We start from the raw sequence: 27262 nt of genomic DNA, 5'->3' as shown, positions 1-27262 counted from the left end.
AAACAGTACTTTTCTAGGTAGTATGTAGGATATGTGCTAATACGAAGGAATTACTTTGACAGGGACTGGCTGAAGTTACATAACAAGGCAACAACCACAGGAGGGGGGGGGAAAACAGCAGCTCATGATTCATATTTAAGGTATTTTTAGTTAAATTTAATGGAATGAAATGCACTAGTCAGGCTGAGCTCCAATTCTTTATTTTAAGTATATCATTTACAGAAATATTGTGAGTCTCAAAATTGACAGTATTTTCAACCGCAGTAGGAATTATTTTCATATCTTTAGAGAAGAAGAAACAAACCCGTGATTAGAATTTAAGACTTCCAACTGTGAATTACAAATGGTAAAATTGAGTTTCAATGAGAAAAGACCTTTCTGATTTGGTTATGTTCTGCAGTACAAGCCGGCTGCCGACGTCTGAGGCAGCGAACACCGTCATTCCCAGCTAAACAACTTCAGTGTATTAACAGAACTGAAAGGATGATATCCAGCTTATTTTACTTTGAGAAGATTTCATGCATACTTCTGCAAAAGTCTACTGAGATGAAACATGAAAAAGGATTTATAGATTGTTTTTTTAACTGAAGGAGTCATTGGGTAACACTGCATCAACATCAGACCTGGATATGTAAGACTAATTAAAAAAGTACAGTAAGTCCAAAATTCCCCTCATCAGTGCCTATTTCAGTTTAAATTCTGTAAATTTGACCAAATTAAACATGCTTGAAATTCATCATTAACCTCTCCTACCTACAATATAAAAACAAATTAGAAAGAAAAAACGACAAAGATTCTTCAATGAAAAACAGCATTCTCAAATCAACCTAAAACATAACAGAGATTCATAGTAGAGTAAAACATTGAACACAGTGTAGGACTGAAATAAATAGGGAAACAGGGATGGATAAACGTGACAATGAGCTGAGCTCATCAGTTTCCAAAGGTACGATTGTCCACGGTTATGTAGAGGACGGATGGGTCAGGAGTTCTCAGTTTCACAGTAAGAGTGTAGAGGAGTAGGTGAGAGTCATCAGTCAGCAGCTGGATGGGACAGAGGATGTGTGTGTGTAGTATTATTACTAGGAGTGAATGTTTCCTTCAAAATTCGAATGACTACAATCCATAGACCAAAAGGAAAGACCTTAAGACTGCTTGACCTTGTTCTTTTCCTGATCGTTGATGTGCTGTTCCTCTCTGCTGTCCTCTCTTTCTGGCCGGTCATCACTCTGGCGAGCAATGAGCAATCGGCAGGTGAGCAGAATACCAAAGACTAGAGCGTGGGCGTACCGTTTCAGGGGGTCTCCTACTAGCTGGTGAAAGAAGAGCACAGCCAGCATGACAAGCAGCAGCAAGAAGTTGGCTACGTCCTTCGGCCGGCCCGGCACGAGGGTGAGAACCACCCCACAGCCCACCTCCAGAGAGCCAATGATCTTACGTAGCAGGACTGAGCTGATCCCGATCTTCTTCAGGCCCGGCAATGCTTTGGCATAACTCTTGTATGCCCTTTTCTAGAAAGAAAAAAAGACATTTTCATGAATACCTATAGTGTGTAACTTTGGCTTACAAGCTGCTATGAATGTCCTTTAGTGAGGCCATGTAAGGACCAGGTGGAGTCACCACACTCAGGTCAGCAGGTACAACATCTAAATGACAGTTTACCATCACTGTGGCTGCACAATGACTCTCCAGCCTATTGCTCACTGCTCAAAAAAACCTGCAAACTCATGCAATTATGATATTAAGCGAGCTTGGGAATGCAGTAATTAAACCAACAGGCATGCCATCGATGATCTTCCACATAGTTCAACATCAGCACCCGCAGGTGCATCTCACAGAAATTGCTCGAATGCGCCGCCATTGCTCTCCAACTGCTAAGTTCCTTCTCTCTCTCTATCTCTCCTTAGGAGCTACAAGACATTTTAGGTTATAAAATCCAATCTCTCACTTCCAAAACTGTTAATTATCCCGCATGCTTGTTTGTATCTTTAAGCTGAATTACAGCATGTTTTAAGAAGAAAGAAAAAGGAAGTGCTTTCATTCATTCATTATTCATCCATATTCAGCTTAGGCACGTTTTAAACTATTTTATGTATCCTATCTGATTAAATGATGTTACAGGGATGACTGCTAAAATAATGTGAGTCTTATCCTAAAACACGGTGGCTTAGCATGCGTGCTAAAAGTATTATTGCAGGCAATAATAGCAGGTCTAAACATTTGTATAACCGTACAGGACTCTCCACTGGGAAAACAAGCAACACGCAGGCCTATTAAAAGAGCAACCCAGCATCTAAAACACTCATTTTCCCGTCCTTTTACTATTTAGGTCAGCTTCCCTACACATTGAGTCTGTAGCCACCGCAGAACAATGGCCTTTACCCCCCCAAAGATGCGGACACTTCACGGGTAAGACTCAACGCTACTCACCATTTCGTCGTATGCATCTTTGCTTAGTCTCGGGGTGAGCTTAATGGTTCCCATAAACACGAAAAATAAACCCAGAGCAAAAGAAAGAGCCACAATGGTTATTGTCCTTGGTGAAGCCATTTTTCACTACCGTGCATGCGGCCGGGCGCTTCCCGCTGAGCTGAATGAAAGTAGGACCGTTTCCCGGTGAAGATGCGCGAGGGGGATGGGCTTCTGGATCTACCACAAAAATGGCGACCGGGGTCCCTGCCTGCTCCGCATCCAGCAGCAGCAGGAAGGGAGCTGTGGGAAGACCAACTTCTCATCTTAGTTTAAGAATGAGATTAAAGGGAAGGGACACACATCCTACGTGAAACACTCATAGTGCTGAATTATGGCATTAGCTTACAGTTTGCCAAGATAAAAGCTCTGGGTTCAAGTTGCTTAACAACAACTTTATATATTAGTTTTGTGGCTCTCTGCGATTATAACGAAAAGAGGTAACTTATATAAAACCCACTTCTGTGCTATATGCTGAGATAGATGTTTGCATGCATCATCATGGGCATGAATGACATGGTAATTTTGTGCTTTCAGTTATTTCTTTGAAATGTTCTTTTTCCAGAGTGTGAATGGTTATGCAGCATGCACCTTTAATGAGTTTAAAAAACAACAAATGGGTGCACAGATTTGAAGTTGTTGAAGTAGGCTCAAATGTAAATCTGCATCACCACTAATATTTGCTTAAATGTCCCTTAATAAGTTGCGCCTCAACTAGATCCTTGTGGGAGCCATCAGCTAGCCTCTGACATAGTTCTGGTTGGATATTTGACCACTCTTCTTGGGAGAATTTGAAGTTCATTTAAATTGGTTGGTTTCCTGGCATGGGCCCAGCTTTTAAGTGCAGTCCACAAATTCAGTAGGGTTCAACAGGGTTGGGGTTGAGAAGCTTAAAGTTGGCCTGCTTTATCCATTCCAATACACGTTTTGATGTGTGCTCGTGTTCATTGTCCTATTCGAACACACAGCTGTGTCCGAGTTTCAACCATCTAGATGTTGATTTGAGTTGAAGTTGAGAGGTAGCACTTAATTATTCCATCCAACAGACCTCTGTCATTGTAGCCAGATAGTTTAATCTTTGTGTTGTCTGACTATAAAACGTTTCTCCAGAAGGCATTTGGCTTATCCATGTGAGCAGCTCCAAATTTCAGTCGAGCTTGAAGATGTAGCAGGGGCTTCTTTCTTTCCCTTCTGTAGTATGGAATGAGACGAGATGAGATGAGATGAGACGAGATGAGTCCATGATGGAGAGCAGTTTGTCGAGTGACCTCCTGTCCCTCACTGACTGAAATGCCTCCGGATTCTGGGCAATAATGAATCCACCCTTGTGTATTAGTTTGTTAATGCCCCCCAGACAAAAGGAAAATAAATTCCACTATAAAAATGTGATATGATTGCAATCTGATGATTGTTTTAACATCAGCTTTCAGTGAGTGAACCATTGACAGGCTGTCAGTGAAAGCTGCACTCAGCGATCGGCAAACTGTGAGCATCTGTGGAAGTGCGACAGTCCTGCCTCCTGTGGAGGACATGGCTGCTAATGCAAATTCATGTTTTCACACATCATATTTGCACATGTTAAAGAAATTAGACATGAAATGTTAACACAGAGCTCTTTCACTTAGTAAGTGGATTTTGCAGCCATTTCCTCCTGCGTTAATTGGCAATTTTCTTTTGTCTGCACAGCTTTAGAAATAGGATTTTTGTAGATTTTAAAGATTGAGTTACAATTAAATGAAAAATAAAGCATATGTTACTAATGTTGCAGGGCTTTGGCATTTGATGATCAGAGCCCCGGGTGGTATTTTAGGATCGTAAAAAGAAAAGCTTCCCTAAATATTCCTTTTACATAGTCACTAGTTTCTCTTACCAATTGAACAAGTTTTTATAAAAGACAAAAGAAATCTGTTTAATGTCAAATGTGAGTCTATAATCTATTTAATTTACCATTCCAGCACTCCTTAAGCGAACACCCATATTTCTATGAGAGCTGTTCAACTTATTTCATCCTATTTGATTGGATTTATTATACTTTTCTCCTTGCAGTAATAATCCTGTGACATATTTTAGGACAGCACTTTCACCAGTTTAATATGGAAAGGTCCTAAATTCATCAGTAAGGAATGAAGAAACCACAACAGATGATCAGGACCACCGAACAAATCATAATTATCTTCATCTTTTGTTCCTTTAGTAGGTTTTGCTGAAAGCTATTGAAGTGCAGCTCATATGGATGAAACTCACAAATCATTCTGCCAAATCCAGAAACTGCAGCGCTAAGTCTCAAATCTGTCTGGCAATCTGGTAAACAGTTTCTCCAGATGGAGGAAAGGTGGAAAAATGCATGACTAATTATCAAATGACACCTAAAAGTATAGATTCAGCACGTTATACTACATTTAGGCTGTTCAACCACCTTATCTTTACACCAGTTAACATCACGTGAATGTTTCTGGACTGTGGGAGAAAACAGAGGAGGATTGTGAAGCCGCTGCCCAGCACGAGCCAGTTTGCTGAAATTATGCAAATGTATTAACAAATGTTTACTATATAATGTATACCAGTGTATTATGCAAGTGATCCATTCAACAATATCCACAACGTTCCCCAGTACACTGTTTATTATGGGAAAATGTTTAAACAATAATTACAAAAAACAAAACAGAAAAAACAGTTTAAAAATCCAGTTTTCTTTACATTCAAAACTGCAAAAATGTATATAAACAAAATGCAGATGCATTGGCCGTGTACACAAGTTTATATTTAACACATTTTTTTTTTTTACAATGTGATATTATTTTATCAATGCACAACTCTTCACACCTGCCCTTCACTACACTTCGGAGTCTGCAAATTCCCTCCAAAGGTTCAGGAATCAGGTTGAAAGTCTACAATATGGGAAGAGATACAGAAATAGTAGTGTGTGTGAAGGGATGCAATGTGTTGTGTACGTCTGCTGTGGACCCACATCCTCACACTCGGGCGGCAGGACACACGCACGATTCACTCTCACTGTCCCTGATCCTGACGCTCTTTCAGAGCTAGTATTGCTTTCCGGTAAAGATCTGTCAGGAGACAGGTTCAACTTATAATATTAGAACTGTGATTTCATGCTGTCAGAGTCCAAAGTGTGGTTACTGTATTTTATTGGTGGATGGAAGAAGTGGATGAGGCTCACCAAAGGTTGCAGAAAGGTCCACGGGCTGCGAATAAGCTGCTGGCATCTCCTCTGTGTTGATCTTGTTTTTTCTTTTCACTTTCACAACTCTCTTCTTCTTCTTTTTTTCTCCTTTAACTAGACAGAAGACAAAAAAGTAGATTTGAGATTCTTAAACAGCTAACCACTAAAACATAGTGTAATCCAATAACTGCTTTTGGGAACCTTTCAGTGGTTTCTCGTCATTCTCAGGTGATTCTGGCACATCCAGCGTCTCTTCTTTCACCTTTGTTTTGCGTTTAAGTTTGCCCTTTTTCGGAGGGATCAGAGCACTGCTGGCTTTGTCTCTGTGACCAGAGTTTTCTTGCTCTCCTTCATTGGCGTCACCGTCCTCTTCCTCTTCATGTTCGTTCGCCGGTCCCTCATCTTTTTCACCTTCCTTCACCTTAACTGTCTTCTTCTTCTTCTTTGTCTTTAGCTTCTTTTTCAGTGAAGTGTCCTGGAAATAGATTTAATATAAAGCAAAGTGCTATTTATTCACATAATCACATGCCACATCACCAAAGTGAAAATCCAAAAGAAGAGAACGGGGTCACGAAGGGCAAAAACAAACTACAGCACACATTTTGATTTGCCACAGCAGGGAAAGCACAGGTGGAATTACAGATTGCTTATTTTTATTAAGTGTGCCGACATGCATAAAAACAGGACCACCGTAATAAAATTATAATAATAAAAATAAAATTGTCATATGCCGACATTTAGACTGATCATCAATAGAATTGGCAGATTAATCATTAATCGTAGCCCTATTGAAGTGAATTTTAAAAACAGAACATTTAATGTAACAGATAAAATCATAGTAGAACAAACACATGAAGACAGACAGCATCTACAGTACGCATTATGTGCAGTTTAATACAACACAATTCAGCAGATCTGCCACAAAATTACATTTTTGCTAACACACTCACACTGTTACTGTTTATTGTGCATTTAATGGTTTCAAGTAGATTTAAATGTGTTTCATATGAGCTTTGCAGAGAATTTCTAATGCATCATTATTTGCGATGGTACCATCATTATTCTATGAAGAATTTATGGCCTAGCTGCTGATCGCATTACATTTTATAAGCTTTTATAAAGAATGCAAGATATTTTTCTGACCTTTTGCAGCATATTCCGAATGGGTTGCAGCTTTCCTTCGCTCTTGGGTTTTTTCTCCTTGTCTTTGGGCCGATGAACCTTGCGCAGATCTGACTTGCTGGATCTTATTCTGAGGTGATAAGAAATTCATGTTAAAACATTAATGCCTTTATCTGCAATATGTGAGCTCTGAAGGCCTCTCTTACCGTTCGACCTTGGTTTTTCTTTGCACTTTCTCCGGTTTTCCATTCCTCTCCCTCTCTCTTGGCTCCAGAGGCCTTTTGCTGTCCTGAGCTACACGAGCACACAGCTCTGGATAATCCAGACAAACAGCTCGCAGCAACCAGCGAAGGCCTCGCAGAGTCTTTCTGTCTGACCAGCGCCGCAGGTCCATTAAGGCTGAACAAGGCTCCTGAGTGGAAACAGAAAGAAAGCTCATATTCTATGCACATCTAAGGTGTCCCCATTAATTCTATTTTATTAAATAAGATTTAAGTCTGATTAGATCATTTAGAAATATTACTTACAATATGGCACAGAGAGCGGCTCTGGTTGACCAACTTCTCTAAAGACAAAATCTCAATCAGTTCACTACTCAGCAAAGCATTCATTTTATCCTGTTTGTTGGCCAATCTGAAAGCAAAAGAGAAGTTTTACAATTAATGTTTTGTTCTGTATTTTTACATGTGAGCCACAAGGGGGCACTGTTTGCAAATGATTTGAGATCTGATGTAAAATTCAAACATATAAAACAGAGTGTAATTACACTAGTAGAGGTTTTCCTGCTACCCTCGGCTGCTTCAACAGGTCTGAAAGAACCTCCCTGACTTCCTTTATCATCTGCCTGTCACCAGAGTCCACAACAAAGATGATGCCATGAGCCTCTCCATAGAGCTCCCTCCAGGTGCCACGGGACTCTGCAGATCCTCCTACATCCAAGAGTGTGACCAGGTAATTCTCCACCCTGAGCTCATGTCTAATGCAGCCGTGTGTGGGTCCTGATTCGACAACATTGGCGACTGAAGGGGGAAAACACAGGTGGTTACTTGTTGTATTTCTGAAATAAACACTTGAGGCTGAACCCGTGGTAAAGTCACAAGCACATTACCTCTTAACATGCCTCTGATGGAGGATGTTTTTCCTGCTTTGTCAAGACCAACCACAAGAATGGTCACTTTCCTGCAGACGAATGCATATTGATATTAGCTTAAGTTGACTTCTGTGGATTCTAGGAACAATCAATGAGCCGATGCTACAAGAATGTCTAAAAATAATCTAATTGAGCGATTGAGAGAGGAAATGTTTTATTTTTAGTAAGCTCGGCAGGAAGATTGCGAAAATGTAATATCTGTACCTGATTGGCTCCTGTATTTTGGAGACCCAATTGCAGCAGTTGCTCATCAGGTTGAACATGTTTACTTGAGGTGAGCAAGGTGTGCACAGTGGCCACCATCTTCTCTGGAACTGGTACCTGCAGACAGATGGTAAATCTCAGTGTGACTCACACACACATACGCAGATAAGGCTGGAAGGTTGAGTCACTTGGGAGCGAGGCCAGATCCATCGCAAAGATGCTTTGTGTCTGTCTCCTGTGGACTTAGGAGACGTTCACAGATGGTCACTCGCGACAGTGCATTTACTGCCAAGGGTTATCCAGGGCGCGGCTTCCGGGCCAGTAGAAGCCCTCATTGGAATTTTATATGGCCCTTCATGAGAAGGAAAGAATGCACTACTTCAAACAGTTTATGTCTATGCATGATAGCAGCAAAGAGCAAGACTGCAGGCAGATTTGTCTTTAACATAAACTCTTCTGTCCACTGAAGCAGATAAAATTTCCTAATTTTGATGTGAAGACATATAACAGACCCCTCATTGATGGGTAAACAACCGTAAACCAAATCATAATTAAAAACATGAAACACCATGCTCTCTACTCCAACTAAAATTTCCATTATGATGCAACTTATCCATGTCGCCCTCTCATTTATCCTCCTAGGCATCACAGTTCTGAGAACCCCACCACTAACACCAGTTCTGTAGAAAGTCCACCATAATAGCTAATCTAATTTTGAGAGCTTTTTTTTTTTCTTTTCTTTCTTTTCTACATCAAGGATTTCTCAACAACCACACTCTTCACAAATACTTTCTTAATTGCTAACATATCTAACATATGGGCTCAAGCCTCTCCAAGTAGGCCATTACAAGCAAGTATTGCATGATGTTTCTTAGTAACTTCTCTTGATATTGTCTTTAAGGCACTGAATGTGTGTTTGCCTCATAAAAGCTCTCTAACATGTCATTGGATGCATGAGCAGTCATCCTGAAACTTCCCAATAAACACACAGCAGGTGCATCTGAGGTAGGGCATGTGCTAAAAACACACACACACACACACAGGCAGATCTTCCTTTGTCAAGTGCATCTGTTCAGGTTCTGTAATCTGCTAAAGCCAGTTTAGAATGGCCTGCTTTTACAGTGTTGTTAACAAGCTGCCCCATATTTGTACTGGCTGTAGAAGAGGCCGTCCCTGTTTCTGCTATGGTGTAAGGAGGACTGGTTTTCATATCTCATTGTTTTAGACATTTAAACCAGGTTAGTTAGTCATAAGTAGTTTTGAAACACAAGGGAATCACCTATCCAGGGTACTAAATGTGCATGTTGCATGTATTAATTTCAATGACTTCAGTACATTTAAGCATCACACCCGTGTAGCGCACAAAACATAACATTAAATCGTTTTTAAAATACAAAACATCAGTTAAGTTTTATCATTTTAAGAGGCATAAATAAAAGAGAAACTGGACTACTAACAATGAAAAATAAACAGTTTTCTGTAATTTGATACAAATCCCAAATAATCAGAACAAAAGATTAAAAAAAATACTTTTTATGTAAACTTTAAATCTACCATAAAAGAACAGTTAATCAATTTGGATTCCCCACTAAAACAAAGCAGCAGCTTTGACTGTTATTTTTTCTATCTTTTCATGAGAAAAACTTACCTGAAAAAATCATTTTTCATACAAACACCAACAGTGTCACATGCCTGGTAAAATGCAGTGACTCTATAACTAACAGAAAAGCCTTTTAAATTCAGCAGGAGCTATTACCTGATACCACTACATGTAAAAGTTGCAAATTTGAAAGATTTCGCCATCTGCTCAATGAATACTCACAGAAGTATTTCTATGTCCATGCATTTGTTTGGGTGCTCGTCTTCACTAACATCTTGTACCCATCGGCTACAGAACTAATCAGGCTCACACTAAGCCTTTGGTCACCCCATGTGGGAGGTGCAATCTGGAAAATGTTGTATTGGCTTTTCAACCAATCCCAGAGCTCTCTGAACCAACTTCTAATCCCATTGGATGGCATGGTCCTTCTGGAACTCGACCAAATGAAGGCGCTTATATCCATCCCCGGAAAACTAAATTTGTCGAGTGGTGTGATCTGTGGCGTGCTGTGATCTCCTTTTCTTGGTCAAGACAGAAAGTGGTAGCAGAGATGGATTTAGGCTCCACAATCTCAGTCTCTCAGTGAGATAATGACACTATGAGGGCCGTTTAGTGTCACACTGAATTTACAATTAAAACAGAAAGATTACAGCCACCTAATATTGTGTTGTGCCTCCTTGTGCCTTGAGAGCAGATCAGACCTGTCAGTGCATGGACAGAGGATGCCTGGGGGTGTCCTAGTGGGGGAGGCAGCTGTTGGGAGTGCAAGTACACTAGGAGAGGGTGCTTTATAGGCAGCAATGTTTTTATTGCTTGGGTCTTGTGAAAAATAACATCCTTGGGAACCCCAGGACTCAAGGTTTATCAGGAAAACACAAAATGCCATTTGGATGTTTTCTCCTTTTTTGCTTCTCTCTTTGATATCTTTTAGCTTTTCTGACACGAACTTACATGAAAAAATTCTCTTTAATGTGAAAGCGAAAACAGATTTATACAATTAAATAAAATATATCATGTAAAATAATTTACTGCATAAATATTTCCCCTCTTTTAAAGTGACTGATCTAATTCAAAAGCAGTCCAGCCAGATGGTTGTAGCAACTGCACAATTTGTGTAACGGATATCACCTAAGTGCAGTGAATGCGTCTCAAGTGATTTTAGTACAAAGGCACCCATGTCTGGAAGGTCCACTGAAGGTCACTGGTTAATCAATATTTCTGGCTACAGTTACACCATGAACATAAAAGATCACCCAAAGCAACTCAAAGAAAAAGTTATTGAAAAGTATAATTCAGGGAATGGGTACAAAAAAAAATCCAAGTCACTGAACATTCCTTGGAGCTCAGGTAATGGAAATGTAAAGTGGCACATGTGTAAGTCAGCCTAGAGCAGGTCATCCTCCTTAAAACTGAGTGACTGTGCAAGAAGAAGAGTGGTGAGGGAGGCCACCAAGACAAGACACCTATTACCAGTCAGAAGTGCCTAAAAAATTATTTGCTAGTGCCTAAAACAAAAAGTAGAAACATCTCTTCGTTGCAAAGAAAGACCCAAATCTCGAGTTTATGCAAGGGCATGTGGGAGACTCTGCTATTGACTGGAAGAAGGTTGTTTAGCCTTCAGACTAGATGCTATGTTTTGGTGGACATCAGACCATGCACACCATCTCCACTGTGAAAGATGGCGGTGGCAGCGGCAGGCATTCAAAGGCTCATAAAAGTAGAGGGAAATCCTGGAGGACAGTCTGACTGAGTCTCTGAGGGAACTAAGATTTATTAGCTTTTATTCAGCAAAAGCTACACAGCTATGCAGAAATGGTTTAAAAACAACAAGAGGAATGTTTTAAGTGGCCAAATCAAAAAGGGTTGTTCACACCTGATCCCCGTGCACCCTCAGAAAGCTTGAGCTGTCTCCCAAAAAAAGAGAAAGCAAAACTGGTGTTCAAACGTGTGAGGTTAATGCTTCTATTGTGGAAAAATGTGGCTATACTTGAAAGGGGTGAATATTTCTGCAGCCAGTTATTTTACATGATAAATGTTATTTTAATTGAAATTAATGTAGAAGTCTTTCTTTTTTACTTTGACATTAAAGAGGGTTTTTTTCTATTTTTCAAAGCCAAATTCTAGTGACCTTGATTCTATTTATAAAAGGAATACATGGGAAAATATTTTAGGGAATTTTGTGAATAATTAGGAGAAAATAAATAACGTGTTATTTTATTTATGTTAAAAAAAAAAAGCAAAGTCAAGTTTGTTTACACATTTATTTATGTAACAGACATTCATTCTAACATTAGGAAAGCATCATCTGAATATATTACATAATGGTATTAATACCCTAATTAAGCCGCCCGGTACAGTTTGTGTGTAACATCATCCGCTAGATGGCGTCATAGACACCGGATCTAAATCCAGAGTTTTTCCTGGCTCAGCATTGGCTCAGAATCCACACAAGCACAATCACTCTGAGTATATTAAAGGCTGTTAGTCTGTGTTGTCTTGTTTTAATCAAATCAATATATTTTCTTGTAGTTTCTGACCATTTGTAAACAAAAGTGTGAATAAGTAAATGACAACCCAATTTAAAAAATTGATTAAATAATGTAATTACAGTTCTGCGGATTGTTCTTTGTCTTTAGCAGATAAAACTCTTTGGCGGAACCAATTATGACAAATTCCTCAGTGCAGGTAAAACCCTTCAATACTATAAATTAATCTCAAAACAAGTCACCTTACAGATTCCCCTAAAGCCCGATGCTCAGCGAAAAACCCACACATAGTTAAGGGTGAGTGAAAGAGGTGGGGCTTCTGCAGCCATGATTCAATTTGTGAGCAAATAAATATGTAATGGCTTCTTTCAGAGACTGGGATCAGTGGCTTCTGTGAGAGCTTTATCTCATTATGTCATTAAACCGACTTCCAATCAGGCACTGCCTTCTTCTGCTGAGTAAACTCATCCAAAGCTCTGACCACAGCCCTGCGTCAGCTGACAGACACACACATACACACACACACACACACATGGATAAACAGCAGCAGTTCAGCACCACACCCCTATCTCCTCCCCCAAACTTCCAATATTGCTACTGCTTCTCAGCTTAGATTAGGCTGCTTTTCACATTCTGGTTTGAAAAACGTCGAGTGAACTGTTAGATATTTTGGAAAGTAATCGGTGTATTAATGAATGTATGCTTGGGATTGCATTGCTCTTTCTTATGTACACATTTGGACAGACCCAGGCTGACTGTTAAAAACTGTAAACAGACAACCAGCGCACCCTATTCCTGACCTGACTGACTAATAACACGGTACACTAACACATGTCACTCTTGGATGACATGTGTTGGTGTGCTCTTCTGCTTTCAACCTTTCCAATCTGAAGCCACAAACCACTCCATCACCGGGCATATGCATTAATAGTGCAAGAACCTGCTTTATGTTAGGTCCCTTTCGCAATGCCAGGCATGATGAGTTACAGGGCAGCTGATTAGACAAGAACAGGTCACATTTGGGTGAGCTGTGTTGAAAAACTGAAAGAACTTCCTTTGGTTTTTTTTGTAGAGAAGAGGAAATGGTGGCACAATGTTATATACACAATGGTGTAAACTGAGCTTCGTTTCTTTTCTAGTTTAACAAAATAAAAAAAGGAGGGTGGGGGCTTATTTAAAAGCTTTTGGTTCACCAGCTTTTTAATCTAGTTGATCGGAAAAGGCGAAAATCCCAGAAAAAGGGTCAGATAATAACTGAAATGAACCCCCACACTGAAACCTAAATGTGCGGTTGAGTGGAGGTGTGAGGCAAGCAGCTTGTGGCTTTCTCATGCTCCTTGAACAGTGATAACCCTTGTTTGCGTGAATAGATGAGCAAACAACCAAATGGTTCCCACTTGTACTGCAGAGCTTATTGACTAATGAGTGCAGTTACATAGGAAGGAAACATCTCTGTGGGGCTGAGTGCAGTTTTAGGAGTTCCCTGCAGCTGTTCGTGTGCCTGCTCCACTCTCAGGCCTGAAGGTTACTACAATAGAACCAAGCCCAGCCTGCATGTGGCAACTAAAAATGGAAGTGAAAATGATCTCTGTGCGCTCGCCCTCACAGTGCTTTTCCATTTGGATAGGACAGACAGACTACTCTATGCAATAAAAGTGTAGTGTTGTTTCTCGCTGTTTTACCTCTGTGTGTGAGAGAGGAGAGGTTAGTCTGAGAATAAAACACAAGAATTGTTAGGTTTTGTATAATGTTTTCTAACAGATTATTAGTACTTACTGAACATGAACACTGATGCACTGGTTACTTCGGAGATTTGACCTCCTTCAGCTGTAGTAGCTCTAGTGGCAGTGGGAGTTTTCCTATGCAGCCAGCCACATGTTGGCCCACTGAATTTAAACCTTAAACACTTTTATCACTTTTTAAAACTTCTATCTGCTTTGTTTTACTACATTTTAAACAAAGGCTGACTATAGTTAAAAGTTTCTTATCTCTGATATCTACTAATTAGGTACATAATCGTTTGATTAATCATGAACCATACTGTATTTCATTGACAGTAAACACTGCACTTTAACAATGACAAATAATGTTTATAATATTCTGATACTATGTGTGTGTGTGCGTGTGTGTAGCCTATATTTTTTAATATGAGTATGAGTGTCACCCCTTCTCATTTCCTTTGCTTCCACCTTGTGTCATTTGTGCACATACTCAGCATGTTGAATAGTCTTCCTTCACTTGTACCCGTATTGCCCATATTTGGGGGAATTTACCTATAACCTGAACTTGCCTTCGATGAGCTCGTCTTACTTATTTTGAAAGCTGCCACCCATCATTTCCGGTGCCTCTCTGAGTTTCGACCTGACTTGACGCAGCTGTTGCATGAAACACTGAAAACATGACCCGACAACAGCCACACGCCAACACGGAGGCACTCAAAACACCTCCAGCCCGGAGCCAAGTCCTCTCTGTTTAACCAGGAACAACTACGAGCGTCGGGACACTTCAGATCACCGCTGAGTTTGGACGATCGTCGGCCGGTTGGAGTTATTGTGAAAAATGGGTGTATGACTGGGCTGAACTCTGCCAATCCTGCACACTGACGCTGCACAAACGGACAGTGAGGTGATTTACATTTGGCTAAACGCGGAGATACCGGTGTTGTACCGGAACGCCACGACGACGGGAAAACAGAATACAAAAGCCTCCGGGGGGATCGGGGGTGAGTGAATGCCTGCAGTCGGATAGTCAAGTTATACGTAATGAGGAAAGTTTGCAGGGACAGCGGGTCAACGGAAATATTTTGGAGCCAGGTTCCCATTAAAGTGGCACTCTGACTTCACGCGCTGCCCCGCGTGTACATCAACATTGCTATGTGCGAAGTTGCCATGGAGGAACAGGACAGGGAGATCTCGGACGTGGAGCAGTGCTCCTCTGTGGCGGAGAACGGGGTCATGCTGGTGGTCAATCACAGCCGGGCCCGTCCTCCCTTCAGCGTCGTGCTGGCCACCGTGCTCTACTGCGCCGAGTTCGTCACGGCCGCCGTGCTCTGCAGCATGTACCACTACACCGACGATGTGATCTGGATGAGCTTCACCATCGTCTTCATGCTGGTGCCCGCTGTGCTCATTCAGCTAGCCTTAACTTTCATCCACAGAGACCTGGGTCGGGACCGGCCTCTGGTTCTCTTCCTGCACCTGCTGCTGCTGGGTCCGGTTATCAGGTAAATGTGCTTGAAATCAGGATACTCCACTGCTTGTCATTTTTGTTATTACACCTTTTTACCCACAATAATAAGGTTGGTCTGTGATAAATTACCATTTATGGACATTTAAAAGCAGAAGAAAACATCCCCAGTACACATGAATCCAGTTTAATTTCCAGTCATTCCAGTTCGAGTTTTGATTTTACACTGTAGGGAAGTTCACTAGGTGTCAGCCACTGCTGACTGCATGAAACGGTGACAACAGTGCAGTTTTTATTAATAAATAAGCATATTGTCCAAGAACAAAGTAGCACATAAACAGACAGTTAAATGCCATTTTAATATTTGATATATATGTTTTAGCAATAATGTTACAGATTTTTACAGACTTGATGTTTCTTTATCTGCAGGGCAGTATATAAACACTGTAAGACTTTTAAAACTGAAAAAACAAGAGCAGTTTTTCACTGATTGCTGACATGTTAGAGACAAAGCAGTTAACAGAGAAAACTTGCATCGCTGAATCTCATTAGTTCACCTTAAGTCCTAAGTGGGCATGCAACTTCCAGTTTCCATGAACAGTGCAGGACAGTTAATGGGCTACAAATTGACAAGTTCTGCAGAATCCATTAAAGCCTGGCAGCAACCTCTGAAAGCTGGAATGACTCTGCAGCAGGGGAAAACTATGGAGACGAGTTGCTTAAAGATGTAAGATGCATGATATAAATGAACAGTAACACCTGTTCGGGTTCAGCACCTTCATGAACTACAAACACAAAACAAACTGCCACTTTAATTAAATCCAACAAGTCTAACAGTTGCAAACGTTGGAGCTAATCTACCCAGTAAACTGAAAACTGCATAGGACTATCAGTCATTTTTGATAGCTCATAATCTCTTGTGGTTGTAAGGCAGATATTCTCCTAATCTACCCTCTCAGATGAGTTTAAGCTGCCTTTTTTTCATGTAATATCTGGTTTTTGACATTTCATCAAACACGACAGGATGTCATCTTTGGCTCTGCAAAGCTGTAATGAGCTCTAATTTGGCCACGCTTAAATATATCCACGTCCAGTGACGTCAGTCCCTTGCTGTTCACTCTTGCAGCATTATGGTTGAACCAGTGTTTTTGCACTGAATAAAGATTTGCAGGTTTGGTAACCGAATCACACTCCAGATGGAAAGCGCGTCCATTATGACGAAGAGGCTAGATGAGCGAACATCACAACCTCCCACATCCTTCAGTGTGTTGAATAGTAATAGACTTCAGAACAAACAGCTTGTCCAATGATATCCCTCGCCCTCTTTTAATTTAAAGTCTCCCTGATGGCCATCCGCTCGACGGTTGTGGTCACTCTGTCAAATGACTGCACATCACTTACTTATGCCTTTGTAGCACATGCTTCACACTTATGACTTGATGCCACTCAATAGTATGACCTCATCTTATGTTAATGGCATCCAAAGGTCTCTGTGCTGCAGAGCAGTCAGGCATTAGAAAGACGAAAAGGGTTTTAGATGTTGCTGGAAAGGTTTCTAGAAATAACACATGCTTTATTCTATTCTTGTAGGTGAGACAAATGAGCACATCTAGAAAAAAATAACACCAGTGCATAAGTTTCAGTCTAGCAACAATGAGTGTTTGCTAGCTTTGATAAAGCTAGTTCGTTTTTAGAGGGAGGAGTTCTGTTTAAATATGCTCAGCTTGCACTTGCATGTCCGTTGATCTGAGCTGAGATACCTGTTTTGCACATGACTCATGTAAGAAAACACAGGTGGAGACGTGCCATGTATGAAAGGAAACATGCATGAAATTCAAACCTATACTTCCTTCTCTGATTCTCGCCCTGAACTTTGATTTGTCTCTGGAGTGCTCAGACGTAATGAGGTGCGTTTACAGTCCAAAGTGAAGGGTGTGTACCCTTTTGTCTTCTGTTGCAGATTAGGTGCCCTGGAAAGAATGGTTTGCAGAAAGAGGCACGGCTAAAAGGTGGCTTAATTTATGGCTCAGCTTTCAGCACAGGCTAAAAAAAAACCCAGTTAAATATATTTCAGCATATTTTACATATTTAAAAACAGATTGTGGTAAAATTATAAATAAATAGCAGTCACAGGCAATGCTTTTGTAATGCCAATGAAAAGTCAGGAAATCTCAAGTGCTGAGCCAACACTATCGATCTAAGCTTATATTTTATGTAGTGCAGTGTCCAAATGTGGTAAAAGAATTCAAGACTCAGATTGTTCCTGTTTTACCAGTTTTAGTAAGTGAAATTTGCATCGCTCATCATAACAATGTTGCAGAGACATATAAAGAGTATCTACTTGCATGCTGGATTGCAAAATAGAGCTGTTGTTCTTACTATACCTGAAGTAAGGCCACAGTATCTGGCATCCAGCCACTGGTATCTGATTATTAACATATATATAAGAGATAAAGCCACATGAAAGAGTAATACAGAATGATATTGGGAGATGTTAGCAACAGGAAGCACAACTTAACATTGATAAAAATCTAACTACATTTCCTCAAGTACTGTACTTTTTAAAAGTTGCACAAAAAAGTTGCATAAAAACAGTCAAAACACCATGTGTCTTCAAACGTGGTGTTTTTGAATCTTGGTGATGAACTCAAGCTTTAGTAACCCGACAAAACAATCTTAATTAATGACTTATTGATTCTCTTGAGTGAGCTGGACGATAGAGAAACCTCCATTATGGAGGCAGCCATCAGAAGATGGGCACACTGTGTCCAGAATGGGGTAGCTATGGTCAGCACTAGTACAGAGCCAGGCTGTTGGTTTGCTTGATGCTCAGTTGGCACTAAGGGTCCCAAAGTCTGCCAAGACATTATCTCCCACACCATTACATCACCAGCAGCAGCAGCAGCCTGAACTATAACACAAGGTCGGATGGATCGACGCTTTCATGTAGTTCACACCAAATTCTGACCCTGCCATCTGAAAAGGCGCTGCAGAAATGATCAGACTGGTCGGACCAGACAAACTTTTTCTAATCTTCTCTTGTCTGATTTTTGTTAAGCCTGTGTGAACACTAGCCTCAACTTTCGGTTCTTAGCTGACAGAAGCGGCACCCAGTGTGGTCTTCTGCTGCTGTAGCCCATCTGATTCAAGGTTCAGAGATGTTCTTCTGCATTCCTTTTGTTGAATTTGAGTTACTGCTGCCTTCCTGTTAGCTTAAAGCAGTCTCGCCGTTGTCCCCTGTCGTCTGGAATCAGCAAAGGTTTTTTGGCGAGAGAACTGATGCTTACTGGATACTTTCTCTTCTTCAGACCATCCTCTGTAAACCCGAGAGATGTTTGTTTGGGGAAAATTCCAGTAGATCAGCAGTTTCCGAGATACTCAGACCAGCCTGCCTGGCACCAACAACCATGCCACATTCAAAGTCACTTAAATCACCTTTCTTTCACATTCTGATGCTTGGTTTGAACTTCAGCAGGTCATCCTGGTCATATCTAAATTCCTAAATGCACTGAGCTGCTGCCTTATGCATTTTTGCATTTGCATTTGCATTTTTAAAGCAGTTGAACAGGTGTACCTAGCAAAGTGGCCAGTGAGTGTTTGTTGTTGCTTCCACATCACAGCTAAACAACTTCAAACACCCCTGTAGCTCGATTATGAAGAGGAACCAATCAGAAGAAGAGATTTTTTTTAAAATACCAAACCGGTTTAAAGTATTATATCTAAAGGACAATTAGAACTGTGAGTTATGCACAAGAGTTATAGTAGACTGTAAGCATAAAACATAAAAGGGGGAAAAACCATGATTGGTACCTTCTAATTAATAGGCATAGATAATTTCCATTTGGCGCCTTAATAAATGGGTCCTGATCATGTTAACAATTTCAAATTGTTTTTTAAAGGAGCTTAGAGGGACTGAGTAAAAGGAGAAAATATCAAGGATGGTCCTGCTGCCGACCTTTAACAAAAAACAGCTGGGTCTGTCAGCTGTGTACACTTGCTCTCTATCCAGCACACGTCTCACCTCCACCTAAAAAAGCTTTGCTCATGCCAGTGATTCAATATGGCCTTTGAAGCAGTTTTCTGCTGACTGCACGTCTAATGCTTTTCAGTTATCATCCGTTGTGTCTCTGATGCCTGCCGGTAGTGCAGCAGTGAGGCCGGAAAACAGACACCATGATTGTTTCTACAGTACAGCTCATCCTGCTCTGTTCTGCATCATTATGGACCGCGCTGCTGTGAATAAATCACCTCTGGTGCTTCTTGGCTCAGATGGGAGGCTTCCTGTGTGACTTAGGGATGGCGTAATTGCTGATCTCGTGGCCACACCGTCAGACATACCATATCTGCTGTCAAGAGAGGAATCTCAACCCTTGATGTTCACAGATAACTGTATAGATGGTCCATTTTTTCAGAGCCTTGTATTACTGGTGCATGCATCTGAAAATACTCTGACAGTCAACATGAAACAAAGGCATTATCTGATGAGAAACTTGTCTTGACTTGTCTCTTTAAGTGTATGAAACCAAACCAGGGATACACAACACATAGTTACCTTTTTGTCAGCCACGACTAGTTGAAACATGCTGAGCCACTCGTGTGTCTCAACTTTAACAGTCTGAGGAGGCTTTGCCACTGAAACTGATGGCGTAATCCCAAGTGACCAAAACAGGAGGATGTTGCTAAAGACTTACTGAAAGAATTTCCCGAATGCTCTTCTGCCCTATATAGTCAGGAATGTCAGCATTTCTTGAGTCGCTTGACATTATGTTTTTTAAAGGCACTTCCTCTTCTTTCGTGTTGCATGTGGCCCACAGTGCTGCTGTGTTTGTACACTGAGGGAACAGATTGCATGTTTAGACTGCAAATACAGAGCAGTAGCCAATGTTTCCTTCTATAAATCTATAAGATGCTTATGTTGAAGTCGGGGTATTGATTCTCTTTGCAGGTTCATTTGTATGTCATGCTGTTTTTTTTCCTTCTCTAAGTGAAATTCAGCCTGCCTCTTAGTCGTTTTACAGACTCCTAAGTGGAGACTGGCTCAGGTTCAGTGCCATCATTTTGCATCCCGAGTCTACTGTACTGCCAGAGTTCCAGGAAATGATATCAGGTTTTTGTGCCTTCTCCGTAACGCTGTGGCAAACCTTGTCAAGTGGCCTTCCTGTGACTGCCAGTATAAAGAATAAAGTATGCGTGTGCTTTTGTGAGGCTGAGTGACTATGTGATCTTTTTTCCTACTTGCCATCTAAGTGTGGGTCAAACACAGTTCAGGCATTGAACAGTGGATCACATAAACACTACAGCTTTCCTAGAAAAAAGCAGCTGAAGCACCAGTGTCGGAAAAGGCATTCCAATAGAGTGATGTGAGATTTAGTGCTCCGGTGGGAATACTCAGAGGGCTGTGTTTTGAATACAGATGCACAGCGCTGTCCGTTCCTGGTTATTTCAAATTAATATTATTGCAGTGTTGGCATGGCCAGATGATACCTGCACTTTGGCTATATCACCTAAGTCCACATTCAGTTTATTTTTCCTTTTCATGACGTTTGTTGAGCATCCAGAGGCTTTATTTCAAGCAATACATTTTCCACAGAAACCCTTTTCAGTGCAAAACCTGTTTCCCCTCTTTATGAATACTGCTTTTTTTTCCCCCTCTGTGACCAAACACTGAGAGCATTTACCTTGCAAACCTTAAGGGAACCACACCCTGAGACTTTCTGGTAATCCATCCAGGCCTTGTGGAGCAGGGTATTCCTCCTGCTGAGTGCCCCCTGCTGGACTCTCAGTGCTGTGTGTATTTATAGCTGTGATTTACAAACAAAGGCTTGTTCATTCTTCTGTGACATTCATAAGAGCAGTGTTGTGACGGTGCCGTAATGTCCAAAGTTTTAAAAAACGAAGCAGAAAAAAAAATTCCTGACACATGAGCTCTAATGCTTTCCCTTCTTTCCTCTCACATGTTTGATTTTTATCCTCTGCTGCCCTTCAGCGCTCACACTCTCATGTGCTGATTCCACGACACAGACATCACAGCATACCAACGTGGCGTCCTAAACGTAACATCGCACTGCCCTCTGTTGGTGTGAAAACATTACTTTGCTCACTCTCACACACTCCTCTCTCTTCCTCAGGTGTTTTGAGGCGCTGGTGATCTATTTCAAGTCAGGTAAAAAGGAAGAGCCTTATGTCACCATCTCCAGAAAGATCAAGCTGAAGAAGGGAACGGGGACAGAGATGGAGTGGGAAATTGGCCAAACGGAGCGCATCCTGGCCACGCACAGGGATGCCTTCAAACGCACCGCGGTCATCCAGGCTTTTCTGGGCTCCACGCCGCAGCTGACGCTCCAGCTGTACGCCACCATCCAGGAGAAATACATCCTCCCTACAAGAAGTAAGAATCACAGAGGGGGGTGGGGTTCAGATGATTATTCCAGTATGTGGGTATCTTTAAAAAAAAAAAATCTTAATAAATCTTAAAATGATGAAAATCATTCAGGTTGGCAGCTCTTTATAACTATGATTCATCACTTTGAATTGATAGTGTATCAAAAGAAACTGCCAACTTTAGTTTATGTAAATGTCCACATTACTGGGCGATTTACAGCAGAGCTAAAAAACGTTATTTAAATGTCACATTGTTAACAGTTGTATCACCTTTTAGTAATTACAATATCTGTTCATAAGTTGTCGAGTATGGCAAGGTGTTCCCAAGCCAGCCAAGACTTTGTAATACAGTGTGTATTGTAACTGAGCTCCTTGAGGAAGACGCCTGTCCAGACACCCTGTGGAGGAGGATGCCAGAGTTTAGAAAAAGTTGTTGTAAGACTTCATAAAGAGAGAGAAACATGCAGGAAGTTTGTGTAGCAGCTAAAAATAAATAGAAAAATTAATCAAACCGCATAGAACCGGTCACGGCATGAGTAATCTGATACATGTTGGCTGTGCTTCTGGAAATACTTGGATGAATCTTGAGAGTGGTGCAGTCTGTCTCTGAGATTTCAAAAAAGCAAAAGCTTTGCACGTGACACAGAGGGTGTCGGTGTAAATCTGAGTTTCGGTGACAGCTCAGACGTGGGGAAAGAAACCACAAAGAGTCAACCTTTTATGCACAAAAAACCCATTGCTTGCATTTTGACACAAACTATTATGGTAAAACTTTGCAAAATAATCTGAACTGATGTCTGCAGAATATTGAGAGTGCGTTCTTTTGTCAGATGAGGTTAAGATGAATTTGTTAGGCTCAGATTTTAGCTTATCGTGTTGGCTGTGAACCCACAGCGGAGCACAGAGGTGGGAGTTGGACGGTAAGGAGCCGTTAAAGTGCAATAGATATTACGGAAATGATATTCATGGATGGCGCCATAAATGTCTGTGAATATATAAAAATGCTGGCTCACAGGATTGCTGCCATTTTTAAAACAAATCTGCCAGAAGGCAGTCAAACTTTGACCTGGACGCGCTGTCTGGCTTAAGTTTAGAAAACATTTTGAGTTTTTCAAACTAAAATGATAGAAAAACACAAGCTGGAATAAAACATTGCCTGATAAATAATAGGAATCGGTGTTAAAGAACTACACTTCCACGCCAAGCAGGACAGGGTTTGCATTAAAAAGTAAAGGTAGAGATGAGAAATGTGGATGAAGGGAAAACAAACAAGATTTAAACCGCAGTACTGACTTTTGTTGCTTTGGGGCATGTATTCTTAACAATGTATATTTAAACTTTTTTTAGTTTCTAACTTTACACAATTGGAAATATCCACATATAAAAACTGATGCTTTAACTTTAAGCTTGGTGACATCTGTGCTTACGAGCAGATGTGGTGTAATAGTTTTTAAAGGACTCCTGGGACACCAAAGCAAACCGGTGTTTTTTTTTTATTAACAGCTTCAGGCATGTTTTCAGGCATACATATTTTTGTTTGTTTTCTGAGAATAATTGAGATCTAGATTTCTGCACACTGCTTAAGTGTGAAAACAGCAAATGTAAAGCTGCTGAGAAGCTGGAGGTGTGCAGCCACTTTGCCATTTCCATTTTTATTTTTACATGATTTTATAATAAAGTGAAGAACATTCATAAGCAATTCATAGGTTTGTAGACTTCTACATTTATGCAAAGAGTCAATATTGGTCCTTCTTTACAATTTATGCAGTTCTCTTTTGCATGGTGGATTTAAGCTTCTGTGCTAAATCCTAACTGATTCCAATTCAAGTCTTATCAGGGCTCAGAGCTGATCAATTTGTAGGCGTCTGCCTTTCCACTTGCTTTTTAAGAAACGACCATGGATTCTTAAGCAGATGAAGATGTGGGGAGGTTACTAGTCATTAATTCAGACTGTTAATTGGATCATCTCTGAGCCCTTCAGCTATCACTATCATGTTGGAAAATGTTCAGATTGTCACCACGTTGCTCCTGAGGGGTCACATGAGAAATTGGGACTGTTGTGGAAGTCCTTAACTTCTGCAGCCGTCCACAGTAGTCCCAGTTTCTCATCTGCCTCTGCCAAAACGTCTGGACATTATTATGTTATTGTGCCCTTTACCAAAAAATAGTGACTAAAAAAACCAAATTTAATTTATTTTTTCCAAACATTATTTTTAGGTATGTGTGGCAAAGTATAGATGTCCTGTGGCTAAAATTAACTAACTAAAAATAACTAAAATTTGACCTGTGATTTGCAGTTAAAATGTTTTTATCATGATGTTCTGGTAATAGGAGGTATATTGTGTGCAACAGCAGTAAATTAGCCACAGAGACACAACACAGAAAGTCTAGAGAGCTTCTAAGAAAGCACATTTTCACTGTTTAGTTTTTTACATGTCAGTCTTTGCACTGCTTTTAGGACAACTTAAAATTTTGACCTGATGATGGCACTAGAGGAAAGATATTTTTTTTCCTCTGTCCATCTAAAACTAGTTGAGATTGTTCAGAGTAAAACAAAATGATACCCAGGCCAACAGCCCAACTTCTCCCCCCCTCCTGCCATGCTGCTGGTGCAGTTAAAGAACAATTTTTTTTTTTTTTTAACTCAAACGCTAATATCATCTTGTTGAATTGGCAAAATTGCAAGCTACATCGTGACCTTCAGAATATATAAGTACTTCTTAGTTGTATCTTGGACTTGACACAGTTCTGGAAAAACTGGAAAAGTTGCCTTTTTCACTCTTAGTGTCCCATAAATATTCTGAGGGGGTTCAAGTCACGTGACTTACCGGTGGTTTCAAGTAGTCCTTCAAAGTTTTGTGCTCATTATCCTGCTTCAGTGGGAATCCTTTCCCCCAAAAAATGCATTCGAGAGAATGAAGCAGGTCTCTGATAAATGGATGTCTGCTTGAAAGGCTGGTGTTGATCTCTCTAAATCCAGTGAAGGCTTTACCCCATCATGTTTCACCACAATTCTCCTGTTCTTCTTCTTCACTTTAAATCTTCTGCTACTCCAACAAATCTCACAATTTATCAGCAGGATGAACTTTTCTCCATCATTCACAATGAAATGCTGCTTTGTCTCAGCTGACCATTAGATTTGTTTTCCCCTCTTGATGCTGCTCGTCTCTGAGAACAGTACCACAGAGCATTTCTCCACTGAACTTTTACTGATTGAAGTTTTTCTTTGTTGAGAAAATCACTGTTTTTCTGATGAAGGCGCTCTCGTGCTTTTTTCCTCAGTGATGGTGTGAACACTTTCGATTTGCCTGATTGTGCTTTGAATCCAACAAATTCAGCTCCTACACAGACTAGATTAATGCTGCGAAGCCCCTTTTCTTGCAATAACCTATCGATCTCTGACACCTGATGCTTCCCTCTTTGCAATGCTCTGGTTATACTGCAGACTCTGAACTGCAATATTTCTTATTTTCGTGTCAATGAACTTCCTGAGAATTTCCAGGTTGACATGAAATTTTGATGCGGTGTCAGACCCTGCTGTACATCTGTTAAATTCTGATCATTTTAAGTGAATAAATCATGTTCTCTGTGCCCAAGACGGTTAATAAACCTGCTTTTTTAACAGTTTATAGTTTCTTGTGATTTTTGAGAAGTCTAACAGGTGACTTGTGTCTGTGTTTCCAGTGGCGCTGATGATCATCACCCTGATCTCCATCACCTACGGGGCCCTCGTGTGCAGCGTCCTGGCCATCCAGATCAGATTCGATGACTACAAATTACAGCTGCGCCCCTGTGCTTACCTGTGCATGATTGTCTGGAGAGGCTTGGAGATTGCTACCCGGGTCACGGCGCTGGTCCTCTTCAGCACGGCACTCACTCATTGGACGATCCTTGTCGGCATGGTTAACCTGCTTTTCTTCTTCTTCCTCCCCTGGGTTGAGTTCTGGGCCAGGAAAGGCTCTCTAACTGAGAATGTGGAGAAAAACTTCTCTAAGCTGGACACTGTAGTGGTTCTGTGCATGTTCACGTTGCTGTACGCCTGCATAAACATCTTCTGCTGGTCGGCGGTGCAGCTTGACCTCACCCATCAAGAGCTCATCGAGAAAAGGCAGCAATGGGGCCGCCTGGCCATGTACTACTGTGGGCGCTTTGTTGAGAACTTCCTCCTCATCACGCTCTGGTACTTCTTCAAGTCAGACTTTTATGAGTACGTATGCGCCCCGCTGTTGGTGGTCCAGCTGCTGGTCTGCTACAGCCTGGCCGTGCTCTTCATGCTTCTCTTCTACCAGTTTTTCCACCCTTTCAGACGCCTCTTCAAGTACAACGTCCACGACTGCCTGCACTGCGTCTGCTGCCATAAAAAAAGGCGTGGAGAGCAGGGGAGGCGAGGGAAGCCGGCACACTCGTACTCCACGGCAGCCACCATGGTGGTGGGGGCGGAGGAGCCGGTGGAGCTGCTGGACACTCAGGGTTCACAACCTCCTGACCTCACCAGCCAGCTTGGAGAGCGGGAGACGGCTATAGTTGACGATATGATGGAAGCGGCCTAAGAAAGTTAAAATAAAGGTGCATCTCTGAACAAAGCCTGGAGCAGTTAAACACAGAACATTTGTGTGTGGTTTTTTTTGAGAGAAAGTGAGGTGGTAGAGAACAAACTTTTGCCTTTTTCCCTTCAATTTGAACTTCTCCTTCTGTAAGGTATTTAATGTGACTCCTGGTGTTCTCATTAAAAGATGATCCCATAAACTGAGGGCCCCACAAAGGTCCCGGTACACAAAATAATGTAGCATGCCGAGATATGCAGCGACGCACAAAGGCCGCTGTTGAGAGGGCAGCCTGAGCCAGGTGTGAGGGGAAACGTGCCAAGTGGAGCGTCCCAAACATCGACCGGGAGACCACGCTGTTTACTTAATCTCAGGGTTTTCACAGCATGAAGGCCCTTTTGCACAGGTTTGCATCTGAAGTAGGAGACTTATTAACAGAAACATAATAAAAAAAAATAAAAAACACGCTAACAGGAGGACGACAAGGAAAGGTCAGAAGATGAATTTATCTTCCTCATACCTACTGCTGTGATGAATGCCTCGTCTTGTTCATTGTCCACTGTGGCTGGCTTTTGTTTAAAACGAAAAAGGGAGGGGGGGGAAAGGGCTTTGTGTTGCAAAACAGAAAATTATAAACGTCAAAAGCCTGTGAGAATATTTTTGTGTCTTCTGTAACACACAGGAAACTGAAAAGTAGCCTTATTTTTCATGTTGCATTAAGGAGACTTAAGCTTCTACTTTATTGAAGTGCTTTAAAAATCATGCTTATTTTTTTAAGTTTTGTCCTGTTAATACAGTGCCTTCACTACTACTACTGTGTTACTTGAACAATAAATAAAATTATGTCCGAATATTCAGTCTTGCTTTTGTTCATTTACATATAGCACACATTTTCTTGCCATAGAACAACTTGCATAGCCGATCGGCAAAATGAGATTT

General features: G+C 41.1%; 3 protein-coding genes across 3 annotated transcripts; 1 reads left to right on the top strand and 2 right to left on the bottom strand.

Annotated features, from left to right (window-relative positions):
* Nucleotides 1-178: 178 nt before the first annotated feature.
* tmem35 (transmembrane protein 35) lies at nt 179-2682 on the bottom strand. Its single transcript, XM_003445212.5, has 2 exons — nt 2431-2682; nt 179-1511 (listed from the first exon to the last, which is right to left on the bottom strand). Exons 1-2 carry the CDS (start codon nt 2548-2550, stop codon nt 1146-1148), a joined length of 486 nt encoding a protein of 161 aa, XP_003445260.1. The 5' UTR covers nt 2551-2682; the 3' UTR covers nt 179-1145.
* Nucleotides 2683-5067: 2385 nt separating this feature from the next.
* Nucleotides 5068-10032, bottom strand: arl13a (ADP-ribosylation factor-like 13A). The gene is made up of 10 exons (XM_003445211.3): nt 9949-10032; nt 8127-8243; nt 7881-7951; nt 7539-7791; nt 7300-7405; nt 6979-7184; nt 6794-6902; nt 5852-6125; nt 5648-5764; nt 5068-5534 (listed from the first exon to the last, which is right to left on the bottom strand). Exons 1-10 carry the CDS (start codon nt 9966-9968, stop codon nt 5479-5481), a joined length of 1329 nt encoding a protein of 442 aa, XP_003445259.2. The 5' UTR covers nt 9969-10032; the 3' UTR covers nt 5068-5478.
* Nucleotides 10033-14529: 4497 nt separating this feature from the next.
* Nucleotides 14530-27180, top strand: xkrx (XK related X-linked). Its single transcript, XM_003445210.5, has 3 exons — nt 14530-15435; nt 21527-21786; nt 25464-27180. The coding sequence occupies exons 1-3, from the start codon at nt 15086-15088 to the stop codon at nt 26327-26329; spliced, it is 1476 nt and encodes a 491-aa protein (XP_003445258.2). The 5' UTR covers nt 14530-15085; the 3' UTR covers nt 26330-27180.
* Nucleotides 27181-27262: the final 82 nt, after the last annotated feature.

The sequence above is a fragment of the Oreochromis niloticus genome, linkage group LG2, assembly GCF_001858045.2.
Source record: "Oreochromis niloticus isolate F11D_XX linkage group LG2, O_niloticus_UMD_NMBU, whole genome shotgun sequence".
Taxonomy (NCBI): Eukaryota; Metazoa; Chordata; class Actinopteri; order Cichliformes; family Cichlidae; genus Oreochromis; species Oreochromis niloticus.
The sequence above is the reverse complement of the archived record's forward strand: the minus strand, read 5'-3'. Positions and strand labels throughout refer to the sequence as shown.